This window comes from Anas acuta, chromosome 8, assembly GCF_963932015.1.
Source record: "Anas acuta chromosome 8, bAnaAcu1.1, whole genome shotgun sequence".
Classification (NCBI taxonomy): domain Eukaryota; kingdom Metazoa; phylum Chordata; class Aves; order Anseriformes; family Anatidae; genus Anas; species Anas acuta.
Window position 1 is genome coordinate 30790388 of NC_088986.1, and position 24597 is coordinate 30814984.

At 36.2% G+C, this 24597-nt stretch overlaps 1 protein-coding gene across 1 annotated transcript in view; it reads right to left on the reverse strand.

Moving 5' to 3' along the window:
- Positions 1-1674: 1674 nt before the first annotated feature.
- ABCD3 (ATP binding cassette subfamily D member 3) overlaps positions 1675-24597 on the reverse strand; it is a 30088-nt gene continuing 7165 nt past the window's right edge. Inside the window, exons 2-23 of the mRNA XM_068691271.1 lie at positions 20179-20215; positions 17762-17860; positions 16873-16961; positions 15605-15674; positions 14794-14891; positions 14027-14150; positions 12905-12961; positions 10846-10988; positions 10461-10530; positions 9026-9095; positions 8805-8902; positions 8635-8726; positions 8012-8100; positions 7860-7932; positions 7136-7199; positions 6704-6781; positions 6549-6614; positions 6361-6450; positions 5982-6101; positions 5432-5536; positions 5209-5265; positions 1675-4651 (exon numbers count right to left, since the gene is read on the reverse strand). Of these exons, the coding sequence (XP_068547372.1) occupies positions 4574-4651; positions 5209-5265; positions 5432-5536; positions 5982-6101; positions 6361-6450; positions 6549-6614; positions 6704-6781; positions 7136-7199; positions 7860-7932; positions 8012-8100; positions 8635-8726; positions 8805-8902; positions 9026-9095; positions 10461-10530; positions 10846-10988; positions 12905-12961; positions 14027-14150; positions 14794-14891; positions 15605-15674; positions 16873-16961; positions 17762-17860; positions 20179-20215 (1867 nt within the window). The 3' untranslated portion in view covers positions 1675-4573. The remainder of the gene's footprint in view (positions 4652-5208; positions 5266-5431; positions 5537-5981; positions 6102-6360; positions 6451-6548; positions 6615-6703; positions 6782-7135; positions 7200-7859; positions 7933-8011; positions 8101-8634; positions 8727-8804; positions 8903-9025; positions 9096-10460; positions 10531-10845; positions 10989-12904; positions 12962-14026; positions 14151-14793; positions 14892-15604; positions 15675-16872; positions 16962-17761; positions 17861-20178; positions 20216-24597) is intronic.

Genomic DNA, 24597 nt, shown 5'->3' on the forward strand with positions numbered 1-24597 from the left:
CTGCAGAAGGCTGAATTCTATTTGGGGGAAAATAAAACATAAAAGTCACTGAATTCTCTCTCTCCAGTGCTAAGCTATGGGATACTACACTTCTACATAGATTTAAGAAACACAATCCCCAATTTTGCTAAGGTGTAACGACTCTTTTGTCAATTCCAGTTATTATTTCATTAAAAAAAAGTCTGTCAAGTAAGTGTCATGGTGGCACTCCATGAAGAGAACCACACTGCTACTTCATTTCTCGCTAGTCAGTCTTCTCTTGTATACAGCACAGCTAGAGAAGTGGCAATGCCTCCAGACTTCTCTTTATTGTACAAGTTACCCTCAAATGGTGCTGAAGTAATTTTATACATGGGCTGTCTAGCCAGGTGCGTCTCCTCCACTGTGCATGCCTCATTTGGGCAAGGAGCATCCCTACAACATGAGTACGGGCCTGGATGGAGTTCACACTGCCAACTTTTCCCAGATTAACTACAACGGTCAGAACGCAGCTGGATTTTTCTTACAAAAAAAAAAAAGGAAAAAAAATTATGCAGTGATGCACGCTTTGCTCTGGGGATGGAAGATGACAAGGCTGACAGTGGTCTGTACACCTTGCAGATCATTCCAGTCTTGCACTTTGTGTGTACCATCAACTCCCAACCAAGCAGTCTTTCTCAAGAAAGCTCAATTTTTGCTAAGAAGGGACAGTAGCCTGGACATCACAAACTGTTCAGAAACACTGGACCAAGGGTACTGAACAATCTCGGGAGATTGTAGATTATCAAAAATGAGTTTGAACATGTTGCTCCATGATTTCAGTTGTACCATTACATAAACTGTTTTTCCTCTACATAAGGACGAATTAGTGTTCAAGCATACAAAGCAAGGGTTTGGAAACAAACTGGGTAGCAGAGTCCAGAACTGTACACATAAAAGACCACGCTGCCCTAAATGTTAGAGTACTGAATGCCACATTTATGACATAAAAGGTCTTTTTTTTTTTCCATCCAGCTCATCAGACAAGTAGAATGATTTTTAGACTGAATCCCTAGTTGAGAAACTTCCTTCCAAAGGCAGCCCTACAGCCCTACCCTTTAAGAATGCTACACAACGCACTTGTTGCAAAAGTAATCTGTTAGAGAAGGAAAAAATAGTATTAACATTAGAAAGCCCTGATTACAGGATAAGACACTTAGTATCAGTTCATCTAAGTATATCTTGGTTTCACTCTTAGACAAGTGAGTTTCAAGTATCCTGACAGAAGTGATTAACCTGTTTTTCCCCAAAGTACAAGGATTAGGAAGCACTCAAAATAATTACCACATAAGTACTACTGTTAATCTTATTGAGGCCTGCACCCTTACAGTATCAGTAGCCTTGAGAGGAAAAGAAGTGGACAGTGGAGAAAAAGAAGAGAGATCAGAATCAGTGCAGATTTAAAACAGATTAATGCAGCTGTAACCTGATTGATCTAAGAACAGATCTTCAAGTACTGAGTTCATGTTTTTCTTAAGCCTACAGCTGGATGGCATTATCTGGCTGATTCCAAGGGAAATTTCAGGCAGTGCTACTGACTCTGTGAGTTGAACACAAGTCAATTGACTTATTAAGGAATTCAGTGTTTGTTTAACATGCACTCAACCATATGGATATAAAATTCCTAATCACATGAATAAACATAAAAAGCTTAGATGTATTTTGTCTTTAGATTTATTATTTCAGAGGCACTTAATGTCTTACATTGATAGAGCGCCGTTTCCCCCTCCAAAGCACTTTACAGTATTTACATACAGGAATGTTTCCCACCGCTGTTGAAATGCAGCCATCTAAATACTACAGGTACCGTCTTCAAATCGCCAACAGTTTGAAACTGAAAATATTTATCAGTACTCTGCCTTACTGAGATCAATCAGAATTCCAATTTACAAACTTCCAACTTGTGCTATTAAAGAGACCTAAGAGATAAAACACAGTATCACAGTGCAATTCTGAAACATAGCAGGGACCTGATCATTTTCATTATGTTTTTATAATCATTCATTAGACCAAGTCTACCTCAAAATACTTTAAGGCCTTTTAGAAGTACCATTCTAAGTCATTTCTTGTAGTTTCTTTATAAGCCTCTTACAATCAAGCATGGATTTTTTTAGTCTTTCTAAATATACTGGGAAAAAGTCCTGGCCCTAAGGAGACAGCAACATCCTCCACGTCAATGAATTTCATGTCATCTACAAAGGCAAGCCTATTCCTCCTTGGTTAGGGAATTGGACTTTGTTTTTTTTAGTTAAATCTGAGTTTACACAAAATTCTGTTATTAACCAGTTGACCTGTAAAGACAACACTGGTTGCTGGGGTTCTATATAAAAGTATGTTGTGTGTGGTTTTGCTTGTGTTAGAAATATGTTACAGTATCTCAAGCCCATTACTCCACTGCCCTAGTCACAGGGACAATAACAACTTTCTCATTTTGAAGTGTTTTTTTCTTTCTTTCTAAAAAGCTACTAAAAGACCCCTTCCAAGAAAAGAAGTTGCATTTGTGCTGACAACTTTCACAAAAAAATCTGGCATCCGTATTTTCAGTTACAATTAAAAACAGAAGATTACAACCTCACATACTGCATGCTGCTACCTGCTACATTATAAATTAGGCTGATACGAGAACCTGAGCATACAGAAAAAAATTAGTAAAATGCAATTATGTATTTGTTGTCTTGTGGACCAAGCACAAAAATTTATTCTGACATCTTTTGCTCCTGAATATGCTACACTTTGATTTTCATTGATGCATTGTAAAATGAGTCTACTGTGATCACCAGATTCTTAAACTAGGTTATCTGTTTGCATTTGAGTACTATGACAGAATATTAGCAGTGATGGATATGGCCAAGAACTATGATAAAAGGAAAAATACTAACAGGTAGCAAACTTAACATGAAATAGTGAAACTGGGTAAAGTTAACAGACAGCAGTACATCCAAGTTCATATCATTTTTATAAAAAGATACCTTTTTAAATCTAAACCTGTGATAAAAGATACACAGAGCAGACTTATTGCATATTTTATGCATGCCTTCATGTAGTGCATTCATATATTAAATTTTTGTGGAACAATAAAGAACTACTAGACCTTCACTGTACAACAGTTTTCTTGTTTGTTTGTTTTAAAGCCTAAACAGTGATTTAGTTCAAGTTATACCTTCCTATTCCTTGATGACAAAAATCACCTTGCTGCATTTATTTTTGTAAAACTCACATGGCCACCACAGTACTCATTTGTACAGAGGGAGAGGAAATAAGTTTACTGTAAACTGTTTAAAGAGTTTGGTTTCTTCAAGGGGATTTGGCAGCTGGAATAAGAAAACCAGCAGGGACAAGCAATTTGTGGACAACAGCAAGAATCAATGCTGAGTAATATTTATCAAATCAAGAAACCTCACAACAGAAATAGAGAAAAATTTGAAGGACGAAACATTGTTTTAGGCTTCACAGACTGGAAAAGTAATTAAGAAGTACCCTTATCACTTACTTTCAAATTCAGATCTGAAGAGCAGCTAAAACCATTAGGAGATCTGATTTTTTTGAAGAGGGATAAAAGGAGGGACTCAGGAAAAGTAGCTGCTGTATCACAGGACTGAACCCAGACAGGACAGACATCTGCCTGCCATTTTCAGGTTAATGTTATTTTTCAGAGCAATGAAGATCTGAGTCCATTCTAACTCCTACCGACTTCAAGAGGATGATTGGTGCCACACTTGACTTGTGGGAGCTATTTGCTTCCTCAGAGCTGAAGCTGGCACAAAGTTTTTTTGTTACATCACTTATCTTTTCCCTTTCTTTTTTGGTCAGTCCTTCCCTCCCAACTCTTCATTGCCATGACAGAAAAGGTAGGGCAGTGGGGAAGAAGAACAGGAGCCTTGATAAACTGGAAGAGAATGGGATTGGTGAGCAGCAAAGAACTATGGGCAGACAAATGTGAAAGGAATCCCAAACCCAGCACAGAACAAGCTTAATTTTCTTAGCAGAAGGAATTAGTTTCACCTTTTAGTTCCATTCTTTATCAGCAAGGGCATATTGGCTACATCACAAGGCTTGGTCAAGGAAAAAGCTCTTTCATCAGTCAAACAGGGCACAGATCTGAAGATGGGATTATGTCCTGCACAATGTGAGAACTCAGAAATATGCATAGAAGAGAGCAAAAAATCCAAGACTGCTTTGCAGGAACGAGAGAGGTAGCAACCCTAATTTTAACAGGGCTTTTCACTGAAGGGTAAGAAGGTCTACAAAAGTCAAATCAGCTGATTTCAAATGGTTTGCATCCCAGGATGAATCAGGTTACACTGATTTAAGCCCAATTTAATTTAGGCAGGTTTTTAAACCACAAGAATAAAGACATTCTTAGTACATATTAATAATTAAACCAACATATACACAATTAGCAATATCCTACATAATAGTAAACGCTTAACAGCTTGTTTTAGGTTACCCTAGTTAACTTGTTTAAAAACAAGCTAAGTAGTTTATTTGTACAATGTCTGCAATTCTATGTGTTTCCAGTAATCATCAGTCTCTGTAGCAGTTCAGTTTATGAATTTTAAGATCCAAATTCAACTGTGTCTTCAGTTATCTTCTTGAACTCGTAATTCCCTCTGCCATCCATGTGCAAGTAAAACTGAAATAAAAAATACATTATCAACCCCTTAAAATTATCCAGCTCAAAAATATAATTTACTTATGCATTTATAAAGTAGTTTACTCATCCCTGTGTGTTAATTCAGTATTCCTCCTCAATCATTTTATGTAAAAAGTGATAACAGTAATACCTTAATTTGGAAGAAAACATGTCCATGTATTAGAGGTGGACTTATGCATAGGTATATTGGCTATCTTTTGAAAGCAAAATCTCCATGCTCTTTACTGGATTCTGGTTGAAGTTTGTTTGTTGTTGTTTGTTTGTTTTCAGGCTAAGAAGTCTAAGACTGTATGAGTCTATTATATTTTTCAAGCTACTTTTACAGACACTTACATATTTTTGGTTATTTCACCTTTCACAAATTATAAGAATATTTCAAATACTGCAACTAGATTATGAAAGAATTACCTTTTTAATAAAACAGAATGTGATCTATTAAGAAGCAAAATACGAACACCCTTAATTTAGTAGAAGAAGTCAAACAACAAAACCTTAACCAACTACAGACATCTTTAGCAAAAGAAAAGACTACATACATCATGGTGTTTCCAGAGTGACTTTCTGTGGGAGACAGTGAAGAGAGTGATGCCAACCTAAATGAAGAAGAAAGCACACACAAAACCATTAATTTAATTTTCCTAACGTGTTAAGTTGTATTTTTTTCAGCTTGTTAACAGCTGAAGAGATTAAATTCATAAATACAAACTTTCAGACTACTGCAAGTTTTTATTTACTGTGACATAAAAAGAAAGAGCTCACCTTTCGGCAATGGCTGTAAATGTAGCCTTCTACGTCAACACTAACAGCACTTGTGCATTCATCCAGAATTGCAAACTGGGGCTTATGATAAAATAACCTTGCCATCTGAAATGCAAACCAAAACTATAATACAGATACAGGACCACAACCAGTATTGCAATGTGACAAGTTAAACTAAAAATCCGTGCCCAAAATTTGCCTGTTACAATGCAATAGAATTTCCTTTAATTTGGCACTTACTGAAGCTTGAAAATTTGAGTACCGTGTATTATCCTTATTACCCTTTTTTGTAAAATAAAATAAAATTAAATTAAAACTTTTGTTTATATAAACAAAATGTAAGGCGTCGTAGAAGTTCAATGTTTCCTATTAAATCTGGAGCACAAGTAAGCCTTACTTTAGCTAGTTTTCTCAATATTCAAGTACTCCACATTTTGGTGCTTTCTTCTTTCAATAAATTACTATTACTTATTAAAGAACTCTTAAAATTCAGACTGCATTTGCAATTTATATACCATATTTGTTAAGTGTTTTTGCTTTTGTGACATACAGCCATTCTCTGTTTTTCTCCCCCGCTGAGTACATCCATCCAGTCCTGAACACTATCCCAGCCTCCTTCACGTTCCAAGATCTGACCAAGCTGGACGTTATCCAAGTACTCCTTCAGAACCTTTATAGAGCAGTAATAACAAAGCTTAAGTGAACTTGTTTTTTAAAAAAAAAAAAAAAAAAGTGACTGAAAAAAGGCTATGAAGTGTTAAACTGCTATGCAGATGTACAATCAACCACAACAAGCATTAGAAACATACTACATGCGGTGTTTTTAATAGTGACTTCAGTATTTTTTTTTTTATTATTTTTTTTTTTTTAAATCTGAAGCATAACAATTTGTCTCACTTAAGATGAGTAAATGAACTGCTCATCATTACCTGGTCAGAAATCCCTTTCTTACGTTGATCTTCTAAAGTATCTGGATATATAACTTGATCTCTGAGAGTTCCAAGAGTCATATATGGTCTCTGTGACAGTCACAAACGATAAGATATGTCAAATATTTATACACACAGTCAAAGAAGGAAGAAAGAATTTTATTGTCAATTAAAGCACTTTGCCTCACCTGGGGAACATAGAACAACTTTCCCCTTACAGGTTTTGTTAAACGTCCACCAAACAAAGGCCACAACTGCAAGAAAAAAGGTTTAAACTTGAGAAAAAAAGCTCAATCACAACACTGCTTTAGACTTTTCCCTGTTTATCTGAAGGTTTCCTTACCTCACCAAGAACACGAAACAGTGAGCTCTTCCCACAACCATTCGGCCCACAAATCAGAACATTTGCACCAGATCGAACCTAAAAATGCAAAGCCAACACATTAAAACAGTAGTTAGAAAGTACTGCTGTACACAGTAGTTACAGACATTAATGTGTGATTTCTAACACTAATTTTTTTTTTCCCCCCAACTAGTTTAGCATCAACTGCAGCTGGAAGAAAACACGCTTCTAACAAGCATTTTTGTGAAACTAGCTTTTTAGTTTTTAAAATAGCTTGCTGAATTTTGTTTAAATATTAAGCACGCCATATAAATACAGCTCTTTACATTTTTTGTTTGTTTTCTTTTTAACTCAGACCACCTTTGAAATTATCATTTTCACTTTAAAGCATTATATGAAGTGTGATATATGTTTCTATATTTAAAAGCTTACCTCAAAATTCAGGTCTTGAATCAAAACATCTCCATTAGGTGTAACCAATGGAACGTGATCAAACCTATTTGTATTGGGGTGTTAAAAAAAATAAAATATATCAAAATAAGAGCAGCTGCCTAAAAGCAGCTAGCACTGCATGCTTACTCAAAGATTTCAGGATTAAGGCAAGACTTCACCAGTATTTCATTCAGTATACTGTCCCACTTTCCTACTATCAATAGCTAAGGAAATTAAGATACCATTTTTCAAGAGTGTTTAACGAACCTCTTGAAACTTTTTTTTTCCTTCATGTATTTGTTTTCTCTATCCTTCTATATCTTTGGCCTCCAAAGTATCCTATGGAAATAAATCTACATTTACGGATGCACTTGATTTTAAACCTGGTAGTATATTCCATTAGTTCTAGGACACGGAATGAATGTCTTGTCTGCTGGCTTGTCTTTTTTTAAATAGGTCTATCACTTCTTTTTTTCTCCTACCTGCCCTGCCCCCTTTCCCCTCTGCTCCACTATCTGCTTTGCACATTGACCAGATTGAGGCTATTCAATCTCTTGATTTGCCTTACTTTATACTTTGGTTTTGGTAGTACTACTACGTCAATACTACATTTTTCAGGATGAAAAAAAGTGTATTAAGAGCTCTATTACCCTTGGTAGAAGAAAAGACTAAGAAGCCAGACAATGTTAAAAATACTGAAGTCATGGGAACTTTGTAAACATACTTGATAAGGTTATCAGTGTTGATAATTTCTCCAGATCCAGGTATCAAAGGCAAAGTTGGCTTTTTATCTGCATCTTAAATTAAGAAAAAAAGTATGAGAAATTGGAGCACTACAAAGAGGCACAAGCATTGCATAGTATACATCCCATTTACCTTTTTCTTGCGATACCATAGTACGCTGGTATTTGCCACTGTTCAAGTCCTTCAGAACCTGCATTAATTCCGTAATTCGAGCTGTGAAACTAATGAAAACAAACAATAATCCTTAGAAGTTTTGGAAATAAGCTCTAATGAATACTCTACTAGGATGCCAAAGTGACAAAGTTCTCCAACCCACAGAAAAAGAAGAGTTTACATTTTAGAGTTGCACTGAGGTTCTCCAACACTAGCAATATTTGGAAGCACCTTTTCCCGTTTCAGCCAAGCATTTTATACTTTAGTGAATGATTTTTCTTAACTAAAAGCCCCCAAATATTTTTGCAAAATAAGTAACACACAGTTGATTTACATGTACTTGCCAATGTCTTTTCAACTAACCATTCAAACTGTATGCTGCTGCTCTCCAGATACAAAATTATTAGTGGAGATAACTAGCATATCTTCGAATACAATGTTTTTGTATAAAATGTTTGTAATTTCTAGACTTACTGTTCTGAATAAAGCACATAGCTCATTTTATTTTAATTCTACAGTTGCCAGTTTCTTAAAAGGAAGTGAGAAACAGCTAAAACATAACTTTAACGAAGATTATTTAATGCAACTACTATTATGCTTACCCAGCCAATCTCGTCATTTCACGACCTGCTAGGACTATTCTGCCCAAAGCTTGAGACATTCTCAGTAACATTCTTCCACTTTGGTAGTAATCCTAAAGTAAAATAAAGTCTCTGTAGGTGAACTAGCGAAGTATGCATTCGAGAAACTTTTTTAATTCTGTTCTGCTTACCTCCAGAAGTTCTGCATGGGTACTGTTCTGATGACGAGGATCAGCCAGGTTCAAAAATGGACGACTAACAACCAGGTAACCAACCACAGTGGCAAGGTCTGCAGTTTAAGGATAAATATTAAACAATATATTAAAAGCTTCAATTAAAATAAGAATTCTCCTGTGAAAAGTTTACCACCTAGTTATTTATTACAGTCCATCAGAACTGGACAAACACTTACATTTGGCAATGATAGTATCAATGAAGCCCATAGAGAACCGGAACAGGATGAAGTTATGTAAATGTTCCACCTGGCAAGTAACAGAAACAAAAGTGTCAGTACATGTTTTATTTTTTTTTTTTCTCCTTTCTTATTTTATAGAAATTTGATTCCAAGTATAGCTACTTCCCAGTAAGTCATGAATACCCCAACAATGCCTATGGCCTAACTGTGACAAGCTCTACATATGTCCCTGCTGGCAAAGATCTATGTTGTAGATCAAGATGATCTACACCTGAAACAAAGCAGTGAGAAAACATTCATTGTGGTTGGTGGAAAAGAATTAAGCAGCAAGAGAAAGACCATTCTGTCAGAAAACTACATTCTGCTTATAGCCTACAAATCTATTTTAAAGTTTGATGACTGTAGCAGCACAAATACCAAGCCACCTCCATTTAATCTACACACCATGACCAAGGGAAGGGCTTAAAATCAAGTTCTAAATTAAACACATACAACAGAATGAGAAAGAAAGCATAAAAGTTGTGCAGCAAGAACAGAAAGAAAAGGAAAAGTGGGCAAAGTATGGAAATATGGCAAAACAAAAAACAGAAACAATTAAGGAAAAAGATGGTAGAAGAATAAATAAACAAGAGGGTCCTTCAGTCCGGAACACATACTCTAAATGCATGAGAAGAGGAACCAAAGACAAGGCAGACCTACACACACAGAACAGCAAGACAGGAATGTTTTAATTTTTAATGTGCTGAACAGACAAAAATCAGTGTTAAAAATTAAAGCTACAATTGAATTGGAAAATAAGACTTAATCAGGAGACTTATGAGTAGGGTTTGAATAACTATTATTGCTGACACACACACTTTGGACATTTCCAATTTTCAACTTTTCCTTCACGTTCTCCACTTTCATCCCACTACATTTTTGGTATTCAACAGTTACTCTGAATAGAATAAGAAATGCAAGTCTTTTAATACAGTTGTTTATTATTCAACAAACTCTTACAGAAATTAGTATATGACAACTTTTCAAGAACTCATATACTACAGATTTCCAAGATCCATTTCTGTATTACACAGTATCACCTTTCTTCTGACATGAACCTTAAAGACTACTTATGCAGTACATTTAGAGCGTAATAATTATTGTAGTTGAAATCACAGTACCAACTTGTACACAGAAACTTATTGAAGCAAAGCTGGCAATAATTGAAGTGATTTTAAGATTGAAAGTATGTAATCAGCTGTTTCAATAAACTCAACTGAGACTGAGTTAGATAAACCTTTCTCTAGTCTTTATCCTTTCACAAATCCTGATGATATACAAATGGAGAAAGAATTGAGAGAAAGCCAATGAAAAATGGTAAATTAAACTTTATGACTCACCATGATAAAATTACGCAGTTTTGCTTATAATGTTTTGAAAGATAAAGTCTTACCAGTTTACGGAAAGTTCTGTGAATGGTCTGTTTTTCTCTCAAGTTTCCATTATAGAAAGCAATTTCTTCACTTTAAAGAAAGACACAAAGAATGAAACTTTTTTTAATGGCAGTCAGAGTCAACTACAAAACACAAACAGCTGTTTTTCACTTGAAACAAGAGCTTGTATCTTCTCACAATAAAACATAAGTTTATTGTGCTACAGCTAGTTTTTCTTTCAAATTGGAAGTATAATGAAAATAGGAATTATTTAATAATAATCTGCATAAAGATGTAAACACTTTTGCTCAGAACTGATTGTGTCAGACTTTCAGACCATATTTTAACAATAATAACTGACCAAGTAATTCTGTGGCATATCTTAGTAACCAAGTAAGTTTATACCTGTTTGTAATAAGCCGTGAGTTGACGTATCTGTACTCCCCTTCATATTTTTGTTCAATGATAGTCATCTTGCCAATTGGTCTCCTTAAACGTGTAAGGAAAAACCCTGAAACAATCAAGTATGCCATCATGCTAGCTGGACCCTGTAAATATGAAAAGAATAAAAACTTACCATCTAATGCTTTCAAGTGCAACATCTGTACCCAAAATGCACAGAAAGCTTTAATTCCTTGATACTTTCCTCCCATGTGTCTGCATTACCAACCTCTCACAATTCCCAACTCGCTCCTTCTCTTTTGTGCTGTAGATAATGCTTTCTTCCTCCTAATTCCCTGTCCCCAAATACCCTCCTCATCCCAGTCTTCTACTCAAGTTTTTATCATCACCTAGTGCAACCTCCACCTCCTACTTTCCCTACTAATTTTACTAATAATTTCCTGGTCCTTTCTTATTTCCACTCCTTCATTTCTACCCACTTCTTGTTGTTTTTACTACGTTGCCACAGTAATTGCTCTTTCAATCCCCTCTTTCTTTCTTTGATTTATACATCTCTACAACATTTCCTGCTTCTCATGAGCAGTCCTGGTAGGGATCTCTTCTGGAACCTACGATTCAGGACACAAGGGCTCCCAAACAGCAAAATAAGTCTCTTAAGCCATAACATGCTTTAACATTACTGAGAATGGCATGGTATAAAGCCAAATACATAAACTGCATTTAATGTAAACTGTCTGTGAAACTACCTATTATCGAAAGCAACGAAAAGACTTGTAAGACTGGAAAAGTTACCTAGGTTCAGCTAAGCCTTACTGCAATCCACTACTACGAAATCTACATCACATGCCCAAGAGCTGCTACTTGTTGAAGCCTTGAAAAAATGCATTATCAGAAATCTAAGGTAAACAATTTTTGTAATGATTTGACTCATTAAAAGGAAAGATGACCTCCTAGTGATACAGGATTCAGTAACATTAGATTTCTATTATTACTTAAAATAGTTGTTTTAATTCAAGCTAAAGAACTTCAGTAACCTTGTAATACCAGGGAAAAAACAACTATTGCTCTTTGGCATTCTCTACATTTACCAAATGAAACAAAGTATGCTGGCTGGCAAAAATGCAGACTAGAATCCAAAGATAACAAATGTATTCCTCCCCCCATACACACATGAAAATTATTTTTCTTATCTATTTAAAAGAAATGGTTGCAGTTGTAGAAATGCTAGCTGAGAGCTTAATGATGTTGGCTGCAAGCCTGTAGACTGCAGTCTTAACAGAAACTGGTGTTTTGATTTTACAATTAAGTTTTGTGGATCACATGCAATTTAAAAAATATCCTCATCTTAATATCTTTCCCCTACCTAAAATTACTTAGGTACAACATATAAACTTAATTTAACAGATTACAGTAGTAAATAACAGGATTTTATGGAAATTTTAATACATGGAATATGTAAGATATATATGAATGGAGCAAGCAAGGAAACAAGAAACAGAGCTCCTGCCCAAGAGCATGATTCTTACAACTCTTCTCATGTTGGAAAAGATTCCTAGCAAACTAAACATTGCATAGTCTGCCATCTAAGAAACATTTTTAACAGCACAAGGTCTCTAATTGCTATCCCAATGCTGCCTCATATGTTCCATCAGCAAGCATATTAAGCTCGATGCAAAGAACAGCTCCCCTTTACGGAGGTTGCAAAGAAACAGGAAACTTATTTTCTCCCTTTAATTAAACTCATGCAAGATATAAGCAGTCAGGAAGAGTACTGTACTAAAGGGATTCCCAAGTAGCTGCTAGAAGAAATTGAAGAGCTTTCTTGGGTTTTATGATAGTTGACTCCCCACAAATTGTTTTTACCTTGCATGCCTCAAGATAGAAAGCACTAAAGCATTCAAAACACTAAACATAAATGAGTATTTTAGTACATCCTTTCAAATAGCTCAATCTATAATTAACATCTCATGTTCTCCTCAGACTCCAAGCAGATACAATGGGAAACCAAAGGGAAACAGGTACAAACAAATGGAAAACTTAAAATGCTGAAAACTCTCGTTACCTGAGCTCCTATTGCACTCGTGAGCTTGAAGATATACAAAACTATATCCAAGAAGGGCTGTAACAGATGCACAGAAAAAAAAAGCATTAGAACACCAATGTAATATGAATATAAAGTGGTGCAGAAACTATTACCTCCCCAAGAACAGCTACCACTCTGCACTAACAGCACAGTACTGCAGTTAATCCATCACACACAGTTAAAACAAAAGGACTTTAAACATTTTCCTGACAACATTCATTCAAGAATTGAACATCACAGAATGGTTTGGGTTGGAAGAGACCTTGAAGATTATCTAGTTCCAATTCCCCCCATCAGGGGGGAAGACACCTTCTACTACATCAGGTTGCCCAAAGCCCCATCCAATTTGGCCTTGGACACTTCCAGGAATGGGGGCATCAGACAAAATACATACTATATAAACGAAGTAGTTTGCTATTTTAAGTCTGTAATAACTTCTTCTTTGCTACCTAACTACGTAAAGTTGGACTACATCCTCCTCTTAACAAAAATGATTGTGAGAAATAAAGTGGAAAAATAATGCCATATAGTTGGTCATGTACCTGATAGAAACAATATTACAATTTGAAAGCAAAGTATTCTCTGTCAAATCTAGAGCAGCTGATCTACAGATTTTGGAGCCAAAAGTTTCTGAAAACATTAACTTGTATTTTACTTTATACTTGTACAAACAACGAAGCATGAAACAATACTGCTGAAATTTTTAGACTATTTTTTTTTTTTATTTTGTTATCTCAAAAAAACAAAGGTTTCCATGTGAAACACTGGGAAGTGCTTTTTCAGCCATACCTCCCTGGCCAAAATAGTATTTGCACTTAATGAAAAAGGAGCAATTGTTTTTCTTCAGAAATCTAACTAGCTGAGAAAGTATACTCATCCCTGTTTAACTGCAAAAGAATGCATTAAGATCCTTAAAAGAAAATTTATGAAAAATTATTACGGGCAACAATAGCGCTTTAGCAGAGATCACAGAAACTGCAGAGAGAAAGAAAAATTACAATATATTACTTTAAACAGTCCTTTTTTCAGCACTATACCCCAGGCAAATAAGGTTCCAAGCATCCACACCTATTACTCAAAGTTCTCTCTGAAACGACTTACCTTACTAAGGTTTGAGTACAGGTCCACGACACTGTTACAGAATTTTTCCACATCCTGTGTAAGGAGTTGATCTGGATTAGCTATTCTGTTGTCCAGATTTCCCATTTTGTAGTATGTATAAGCTCTGAAACAAAACAATGGTTAGTTAAGAGGTAGGGGGAAAAAATCAGTACCTTGGGGCCTCAAATATTTGGAAACCTCTTACACAATAAGGGGGAAAGCAGTGCAGACATTTAATGACTGTATGGAGTCAACATCGCTCATGCTTCTGTGTGAAGAGATCCACATTAAATCCTACAGAACTGTTTAGGCTCCCAGTTGTTGTCTTGGTCAAAGCTCAGCTCCAGACTGCTGTATGCACTGGCGTTGCATTTAAAGTTAGAACCCTTCATCAGCATACCTGACAACCTAAACTCAGTGCTGAAGAATATAAACTACTACACGCAGTTCATGCATCCAATCCAGTTTGCGGGATTATTACCGCTAAATAAACTCCCAAAGTCTCTTGGTTACTTTCACGTACTAACAGGAGCAGTATGGTGTGTACTTTTTGTGTCCCATTGACAAAACGCAGACTGCTGTGTTTGTACCTCGTGCCATATAAAACATAGACAAACCACTTATCCTTAATAGTGATCAAAAGCCTCTTCTAAACAATACAGCTGCTAAGCACCATGCTACTTTCTTACTATAGGCTTAAAATGATTTGTTTTGATTCTGATCAATTTAGTTAATATCTAATGGTTTAAGAACAAGGTGCTACTTACTTTAGATATTCCTCATAGAGGTATCTGGTGAGTCTTACTCGGAAGCAGAGTTTCAATTCATTTAGACCATATTTCAAGAAGTTATTCACTAAGGAAATCTACAAAGAGATAGTATTTCAGTATTTAAATCTTCCTGCCTAATTTAGCTCAGTTTGCAGCATAGATTATGCAAACACTATGAAGCAGGTAAATTGTCCCCTTAGAGTCAACAATACTGTTAACACCAACCATACAGTGTCTGCAGGACCACTGATTTGTACCTACATTTTTGACAACTCCAGTTCTCAGTGGGATTCACCACATCAAAAAATCTAATATAAACCAACATTCAGTTAACATATCTTTAGCTTGGATAAAGATATAATAAACATATCTTGATCATTTAACAATCACGACTGTAAAACAGTCAATTAATTTTAATGTACCTGCTTTACAATAGATTTTATCTATTTAGTAGTAACAATTACTTTTATGTGGCAGGGGTCAGATGTTGACATGCTGAAGGAAAGATAGTGAGGAAAAAAAAATAGAAAAAGCTGTAAGAAATTTAAAACTTGAAGACTAAAGAAATCACCTTCAATGGTATCAAAAGCACCCTAGAACTACATTGCATTTTCTGACATAATTTTTCTGACATTACTTTTTCTGCATAATAGCATTCTGTGGATTGGATGATGTTTCAGCAATCTGTTTAATACAGATCTTCATGTAAAACAACAATTTCCCATGGATTCTGAGACGCTCATTTTAGGCCTTGTCCTTAACATTTAAAATATTTTCTCCTAAAAGAATGACAAGAAAAAACACTTACAGCAGGCATTGCGGCAATGAAGTTGAACAAGTATTTCTTGAAATCTTTTCTGCTGCGACCAATGATAGCACTGCAAACAACCATAAGGTAAGCATTATTTACAAAAGAAACAATAAACTAGTACTTCTTAGGTGAACAAATTCTCAGTGGACCACATAGCAGAGGAAAAAAAAAACATGGTGAAGACATCTAGGAGGATCAAGTATGACAAACTTCTGTAAGTTAAGTGATAATTGACCCACTGTAAGCAACTACTGGCCTTCTGTTCCTGCAGTAACTGCTCCCATTAAGGGCTCAGCAATACCAGGTCACAGAATACCACCAGTTCCTTTCCTTCTTTGACCTGGTCAGGCTGGGGTGCTGCAGTAGCACTCATTTTTTGCAAGTTTAATAAATGTATGAAATTGAAGAAGGATGACAAAAACCCAGTAAAAATACGCAAGAGAAGAAAAAGGCAAAAAAAAGGAAAATAGGGTAATAAGGAGCAAAACTGAGAACAGAAAACAGAGCGTACCAATTGCTGCATAATAACCAGTTGTCAAATCCCTTTAAGTGGACAGGAGATATACACAGCTAAACAACTACCTGTGACTAATTAAAAAAAAAAAATGATTCTTTTTTAGCCTTATCTGCAAAGCATTCCCAAAGAAATGCAACTGCATGTTCATTTTCTTGTGAATTTTCAAGCTAAAATTAAAACACTAACACTTGAAAAAAATAAATTTAGAGATATTTTTTCTTCTAAAAAAGCAAAAACAAAAAAGTAAGAAGCAAAATGGTAGAGGGAAGAAGGCAGGGACAGGCACACAGAAGAGCATCACGGAAGAGAATCAATATCCATTCTACAAAACTCTACAAGTCTCTCCTGTAAAACAATGTCATTTTGAACTTTAAAACTATGTAGTTCAAAAAGCCCAAAATTCTGTTTCAGATCTATAATGACCTGTATATTGACCTCACTGGAAATTTACTATACCACTATTCCAAAGTGCCCTCTAGTCAGTGTACACAAAGTGATGAAAAGACTGAAAAATCATTTACTAAGAGGCAAATTTGGCTTAAAAAATAAAATCAATTATTCTGCTATTAGGCACTTTCAAAAATTATTTATTTTTCCTTTTCCGAAGTAGAATTCTCTCCCCTTAAAATCATGACTATACGTGTTTCCAACTGCTTATTAAAGCAGTAAGAAAGGAATAAGATGTCTGAACCAGTCTACACTCCCTGTCATACATCAGAAGGAATATTTTAAAGAAGTTTATAGATACCTTTCAATGACTGTTCCATTTTGAATCATCCAAATATCACAATACGTGCGGACTACCAGCATCACAGCAATAAGCAGCAAATAACCTGTCTAGTACAAAAATAGAAACTTAACAGTTAAACAGTGGATAAGAGTCACCACATTTTTTCTTAGCTGTCCATCAAATCTCTTTGCTAGTTCTAATTCCTCATGAACTTTAGCTTTCCAAACCCCAACCTGGCATGCCTAATATCTCTACGCTCTTTCTCAGTAGTCCATCCCTGCTTCCACTTCCTTTGTGCTTCCTTTTTGTATGTGAGCTGTCAGAGCTCTCCCTTTTCATCCAGGTTGCAATTTTTTATTTTTTTTAAAAGCAAACTTAAGTGATCTGGAAACCACAACTAAGATGCTGAGGCAAACAATCTTATCGTGCTAAATTCTAGTTTGCATAGCTTTCCTGAAATGCTGTTAACAGACTTTCTTTGCAGGGACAATTTGACTTCATGGTAAGATGGCCTACACGTAAGTTACAAAAGCAAAGTTATGGATGAACAGCGCACTATTTAGAGATGTGAAGCACTTACAGGGAGAAGTGAACTACCTTGCACTGAATCAAGCAAAACCTGGATGCTCTTTTAAAACATATGCCACAGGCAGTAGTTACTCGCTGACAGCCAATGGCTTACCTTGCAATTTTTTGCAACTTTAGTGATCTAACATGCAACTTTTTAGTTATCTGACAACCAAACATGAATGTAGATTTTTGTATGTATGTGTTATGTCACTATTTTAAAATATGTATTACAGCTTGGTCCTATCCAAGCAAGATACATGTTTTCACTTAAAATCTAGTGCAATTTCAAGAGAAAACGTGACTCCAAAACTACTCATTAACTGTAGGCAATGCTTACCTCTTTACAAAGTGGTCTAGGGACCATTATTTTCAGAATTCGACATATTCTTGCAATAAACACTCTGTCCACCATTGCTCGCTCCTTCTTTCCCTCTTTCTGTCCCACATAGAACAAGTAAAACAAGTAAAGTAAGTTTAAATTATGCAATACTTTCCCTATCCTCATTATTTACAGCTACTTTCTTTCTGCAGCATTTGCAAGTTTTCCTGCCGATTTAAGACACAAATTAAATGAAACTTAGGAATTAGGATTGTATGCCTTAACAGCTACCAGAAATGCTAAGAACTAAGCCATCAGAACAAATTGCAATAGGAAATACATGTAGCTGCCATGATGCTAAATTATATTTCAATTTTACATTAAAAGTAATACACAAACAATGCAGGCCACAGCATTAAAACATCCAATTATAGGTTACAATGCGATTTGCTGTCTCTTAAATTTGCGTGTCTCTGGAATACATCATCTGCCAGTATTTTTAAAGATGTATTCCATCTTTTCTCTAGACCATCAACAGTTTTAAATCCTTGACTATATAGCAGTAACATGCTTCAAGTGGACCAAGCATTTGTTACTCCTTTACTTCTCTGGGAGTGCACTGCACTGCTTTTGAGAAATAAATCTACTAGACTTAAACCACCCCCTCCCACACTTAAGTACCTCTTTTTCATGTGTCAGGTACTTTTTTTTTTAATCATATAGCCCTATCTCCTGTCCCAACTGAGTATTTTAATAAAGTAATGGTCCAGATCTTTTCTTTCTTTTTCTTCTACAGTCGTGACATAAGGATTCAGTCCTGAAAACAGACCAAAAGGGCGTATGTGCGTACTTAAAACAAGACCTGTCTTATTAATTTAATACTGCTGTCTTTGCTACCCAAGATGTGTGTGAAACAGAAATTATCAGTATCCATAGTAACACTGTAACAGGGAATCTGAAAGAAAAACCTAGAGAAGCATAGTAAAGACAAGGAAAGTAGGAAGAAAAAAAAGCTTCTGTTTCACCATTAGTCAATTTGGACAATGCTATCAAGCACTCATCTTTTCTCTTTTTGCACTCCCCTCCAATTCCCAAGTATTATTAAACCCCAGAAGCTTACACAGAGGGTCCAGGCTGATCTTTTTATTTGCCGTTCTCAGATGCAACATGATGAGCAACAACTGCAAGCTGTGAGCCCCAGCAAACACCAATTTACTCTGAATGCTCTGGGAATAAGCCTAAGCCTGTTTTCCATAGGAAGATGGCAGCCAGAGCTCTGTCCCTTTCAAACAAACATGTATGGATAGAAACTACAGATAAAACTTCTGTTCCGATAGGATGCTTTACGGTAAGTGATAAAAATATTTTAAGAATTTTTATGCACAAATTCAAGCCAGTCCAATGAACAAAGACTGCTGTCTAGGGTATATGAAGCATCCCACTACAAAATCACTGCTTTATTTGGAACAGAAAAGACAAACATGGTATCTGATGTGCAACATTTCTAGGGATACCTGGCTAAATGTACCTGATGTTTGAGCTGAATTTATTCTCCTTCCTCTTTAATCATGTCTTCCCTGTTTCTACCTTGGCGTTGAACTCAAATTAATTCCAGTATTTTCTTTCCCACAGGTATTTCCTTACACTCTTAATACCTCATCGAGTACAATTACATCCAAGATGGTTAAGAATAACAGACAGATAATTAAAATTTGTAAAATAGCTATTGGTCTGTGAATCAATTCTTTATGGCAGATACTGCAGTAAAGGTCTGGCTAGAAGCAAACACGATGATACTTGCATGCATGTGGGTAAATATCCAGTGCAAGCCTCTTCTCCAGTTTTCAGCAAAGACTGAAGTATTTGGAACAGTTATTAATTCATACCATGTCAGGACCCTATACTTCTAATCATGGGCTCTGCCCTTTGGGTTAACTGTTGTATTTTAACGTGGAAAAAAAAAAACTTGACTAAAAGGGATACACCCCTTTGAAAATAAATGAGCACACACAAATCAGGAAAATGCCAAACCTCCTATGAGAATTACTTTTTAGAAATGGTCAGACTACATCACGTTGCATACTTTTTTTTTTCCCGTGTTAAATAGAAAGCAATTACAGATGCTACCAAATCTACAGGCAGCTATTTGTTGCTCAGCATGTAGACAAACTTACAAAACTAGTCCTTAAACATTCATAAAGCATGAAGAGATGAAAAAGCACATGGTACACATCAAGCTCTAATCACATATGGCTGAAATTTGCATAAATCTCATTCCTCTACTTGTTTCACCAATGCAAGTCTGAAGGTATCATGCAAGCCACATTTGCATCATACCCATCATAGTGTCCAAAATAAAACTGTTGGGACTGAAAGTCAAAAAAAACAATTGCATTTAAAATTACTACAATAACATCACATGAAGGAATAGTTACCTCATTGTTCTGCAGTGATTGTTTTCCACTTCTTTTACTGTAGAAGAAAAATAAAGTATTTTACTTTTTATTAGCACAGAGTTCATAGTCTTGATCTCTACATGCAGGAGACAAAAACAAAAGCTTGCAATTATATCCCTATCTATTTATTTCAAAGCAGCACAGTGTCTTCACAGTACAACTACCCTTTGTGTCAAACTTACATACTACTTCTATACTGTTTCCATGAAATGCTACCCCTTCTGCCACTTGGTTTCATGCAGGAAACCTACCTCTTTCATCTCCAAGTTTGGCTTCACCTTGTCTTTTGTAGCCTGAATGCCCAGTGTTTTTATGCCTGTAACACACTTTGTTCATATGGCTATGAGGTTCCAGTGACTACAAATGAAATTACATGAATGCAGATTCAGCAATCCAACTTCAATGTTTCACACTATCTACACAAGCTAAACAGATTTGTTTTGCATGGTACTTTACTTTCAAATAACTCATTTTATTACATGTGAAGATTATTTTTTCATAAGCCTGTGCTGCAGGGGGGGGAAAAAGTTAGATCCTGTGAAACCAAGGTTCCGTAAAGACGCGCAATGGAAGGGGAGCTGGTTTTCTTTCTGCCTTTTTTTCTTTCCCTGCATCTTCTAGAGAAATTAGAGGAAAAACATTTATCAACTCGTACTGAACAATCATCCAAAAATACAATGGTATTCTTTTTCCCCTTTTATAACAACGCAGGCTGGTGTGTAATACAGTTCCAGTTCGCCTTCCTTTCTGACCATTCAAGTATCCAATAAGCACATGAAGCCACAAGGAGAGTTTATTCATTATGGAGTTTAAAAGTGAGAGCTACCCATATTATGTTGTAAGCTACCATATCATATAAAACATTATCATTAGGCTGACCTCAAAACTGCAATATTCATACAGTTGCAAGACAGCACCTAGGAAGTGAGAGGGCAGCAGAAACCAAGTAAGGCGCTGTACTTCTGCCTGCAACATCGAAACAACTGCAGGCTGCCCTGTGACCCGTTACCCCACGCCTCTGCCAGCACCAGCACCTTGCACTGGTGCTTCAAAGCACCATGACCAAAGTACCTAGGATGAAACTATGGCTAGTTTAATTTGCCATGATTAGACTACAGATCTGAACGCTGTTGACCAACGAAGAAAAGTAACTTAATTACAAGGAAGGAAGAGGCAAGGCAGCAGAATATGAGAAAAGAAGAGACCAGGAAAGTGAGAAGGAAGAGATGCCAGTTTAACAAGAACTTAATTAAAGGTAATGGTGAGACATACGCCTGAGAGGAGAAGATAAAAATCTTGTAAGACTACTTGTGCAAAACACAGAGCAAAGAACAAGTCAGACAGTAGATGGCAGACAGGAGAGATGACTGCTGGTACTAGAAACTTCTTTCCTCCTCAACACATCTGTTAATTTTTCAAGGTACAGAACAATAAACTATTTTTAAAAATGCCCTAAGTATGGATCCGATTAGGAGTCCAATCACATCTGGTTTGGGACAAGGAGAGAAGTAGTACTCTATGGAGTTACTCTTAGTACTCTTAGGATCAAACTAAGCGGGTATTTTTCTGGATGATTCATGACTTGCAGTAACACATAAATCCCACCTTCATTGCTTCAGGGCTAGCCAATGTTTGAAGTCACAACATTCAATATACAACTATTGCACCTTTAAAAGGATCAGGAGTGAATACATCAAAACAGTAATATCAGGAACATGGGGCCCAGAACTGTTGTGGCAGATGAAAACCTTTGATGTATTTATTGAAACACTTTTTCCTATAGCAGCTGTAGAGAAAAATTCAGTAGCTGAAGTGACTGAACTCATCCGAAACTGACTGTTCATTAAAGGAAAAGAATTGTCCAGAAATAGTGATCTTTTATTTGTGAACTTACATTTAATTAATTTTTATCTTAAACTTTATATTTGTAAATGCTAAGTATTTGTAAATTGAAAACCTGATGAAAATAGAGCTTTAACAATGCTTTTCCTTTTTAAAAGATCATGTAAGCTCAAAACAAGACTAATACTTCAACAAGAAAGAAAACAATCTTATGTCTGATCTGTGGATTGTCTAGATGTAGAAGTAACTGGCTACGCAGCTCCATAAAGTTGTTCTCAATATTAACAAAATTAGTCCATTGTTACTTTACAGAGTAAAACTACTTGGCTTTCAACAAAAGACTCTGCCATAGCTCTGCGTGGAATAAACTGCAGAACTTTTCTTCCCAAAGTCTCACTTCTTCAGTGAGACTGAGAACTGGCGCTACTCCAGACCCCATTATACTATTGTACAAGTTTGTGTGAGAGAATTGTGGTTCCATTCCCATTGAATTTAAAGACCAAATTAGTCAGCAAGAATGCAACAAGAATATCTTGTTGCAGCAGAGAGCTCTGTCATTTGAATCGATGCAGCTGTATTACTCCAGCCCTCTCACTGACTTGGTGCTGGAGCATCACAAACCTTAGCGCTAAAGAAGGGTAACTGCTACGTGCCGTCCAAATCCTCTGCTGCAAGTGACTTCTCCAGGGCAGGAGTCATGTCTGAGTAGTAAGGGCTGATTGGAACAGAAACATTATGCTGCTTTTTACTGCCAGGTTCATCTGAGAGATAACCCTATCCACACACGCCACCCTCCAGTCTGAGTTAAATGGTGCTTTTCATTTGAACTAATGGACCTGTCAGAGGTGGGCCTCAAAGCCCAAGTGCTGCTGATGCTTAGTGATGTGGTAGGATACCAGATATGGGTACAGCTCGGGTTAGTACAGTTTACCCTATAATTATTCAACTAGTAGCTGCCTGAATTGTAGGAGTAGTATCGAACTGCAGAAGAGCTCTATTTCCAAGCTGCAGCATAGCTGCTCTCACTCCACCACACAATACTGACATGAAACCTTCCTGAGAGCATACATCCTGAGGCTGACTGGCTGTGTAATGAGAAATACCAAGTAAAAGCAACTTCCAGACAGCATGGATGGAAGTAATGCTGGATTCAGCAGTGACACGACAGATGTCCCGTAAGGAACACACTTCAGTTCCTCTGTACCTTGAGGTCTAAACCATGCAGTGACCTGTCACCATTCATTTTCCACCTTCCCCCTACAACAGAAAGACCCCCTACACACTACACACTTTATAAAAAAAAACTCCAGAGAACAGTTCCCCTGAGACATTAGATTTTATAAAGCAGAATTCAACAGTTAAATTACAGAGAGCAGGAGAACACAAGACCTTGTTTTAGTTGACAAAAAAAAAAAAGTGACAGAATAAGGGTACAAGAATAAATACTTAAGAGCACCTACAGCAACAAAAATAAAGCCAAAACACTATGGCATATGCCATAAAGTAATGACATCCAGCAAAGTAAATTATTAAGTTTTTGAACTTATATATGCCTAACTTTGCAGCTTAAAAACAATGTGATTTTAAATTGAATCGTGGCAGTTTACAGATAGAATATTTTGAAAGCATGATTCAAACACAAATTAATACAGTAACATTAGTCAAGACTACACAAAAGTTTGTATATTAAAATGCCCTACTAATTTATTCCTCCAAAATAACAAACCCCGTAGAAAAGTAAAGCCTAGCTTTTTTTCTGTCAGCATACAAGAGGAATAAAGACTTCTGTAGCAGAATTATTCCTTAATAAAACTCATCTCCAATGGCTGCTTGCTCTTCCACTTTCCCACCTGGAAGAGTTTCACATGAACTGAAACTATGGGTACTGCTGAGAGTTAAGAAAAAAAAAGGCCTACCAGCACAGTAATGAAATAACTGGCTTCACTAAGTAGCAAGTGGATGAAAAGCAGACAAACTTCCGATGTAGATCTTGCTTTGAGTACACACTTGGATTAAGTGACACACTGAGGTCTCTTCTACTCTGAATTATTCTGCAATTCAGTCTATGTTTCTACATCTTTAAAAAAAAAAAAAAAAGAGAAGGCCAGAGGTACAATGAGACATGTATCACACAAAGAAATTTCAGGGAAAGGAACATCCCCTATGTAGCCTGCGATCTGTTATTTAACTGCACAGAGCTTTTACAACAACCGTACAGATGGCAAGCCAAGGAAGCTATCAGCAGTACCCGGCTAACAGCTATGCCAAACTTGTCATTTATACACGCGTGGTTACTGAATAAATAGCAACTCACTAAAATAAGTACATAGTTAAGTACTTACCTAATAAATAGCAGGTAATAACAACAAAACACCTTTCCCCAGCATCAAGAAACATGATGAGGTAAAAAAAATGCAAGGTATTTTATAGAAACTGATATGGTTTCAGGACTGTGCGCAGGCATTTGGCACCTGATCCTACTTTAAGGCAAGCAGCAAAGCACAAAACCTGAAGATGATAATTCTGTGCAATTTCAACTTGCAAGTCAGTGTTGGT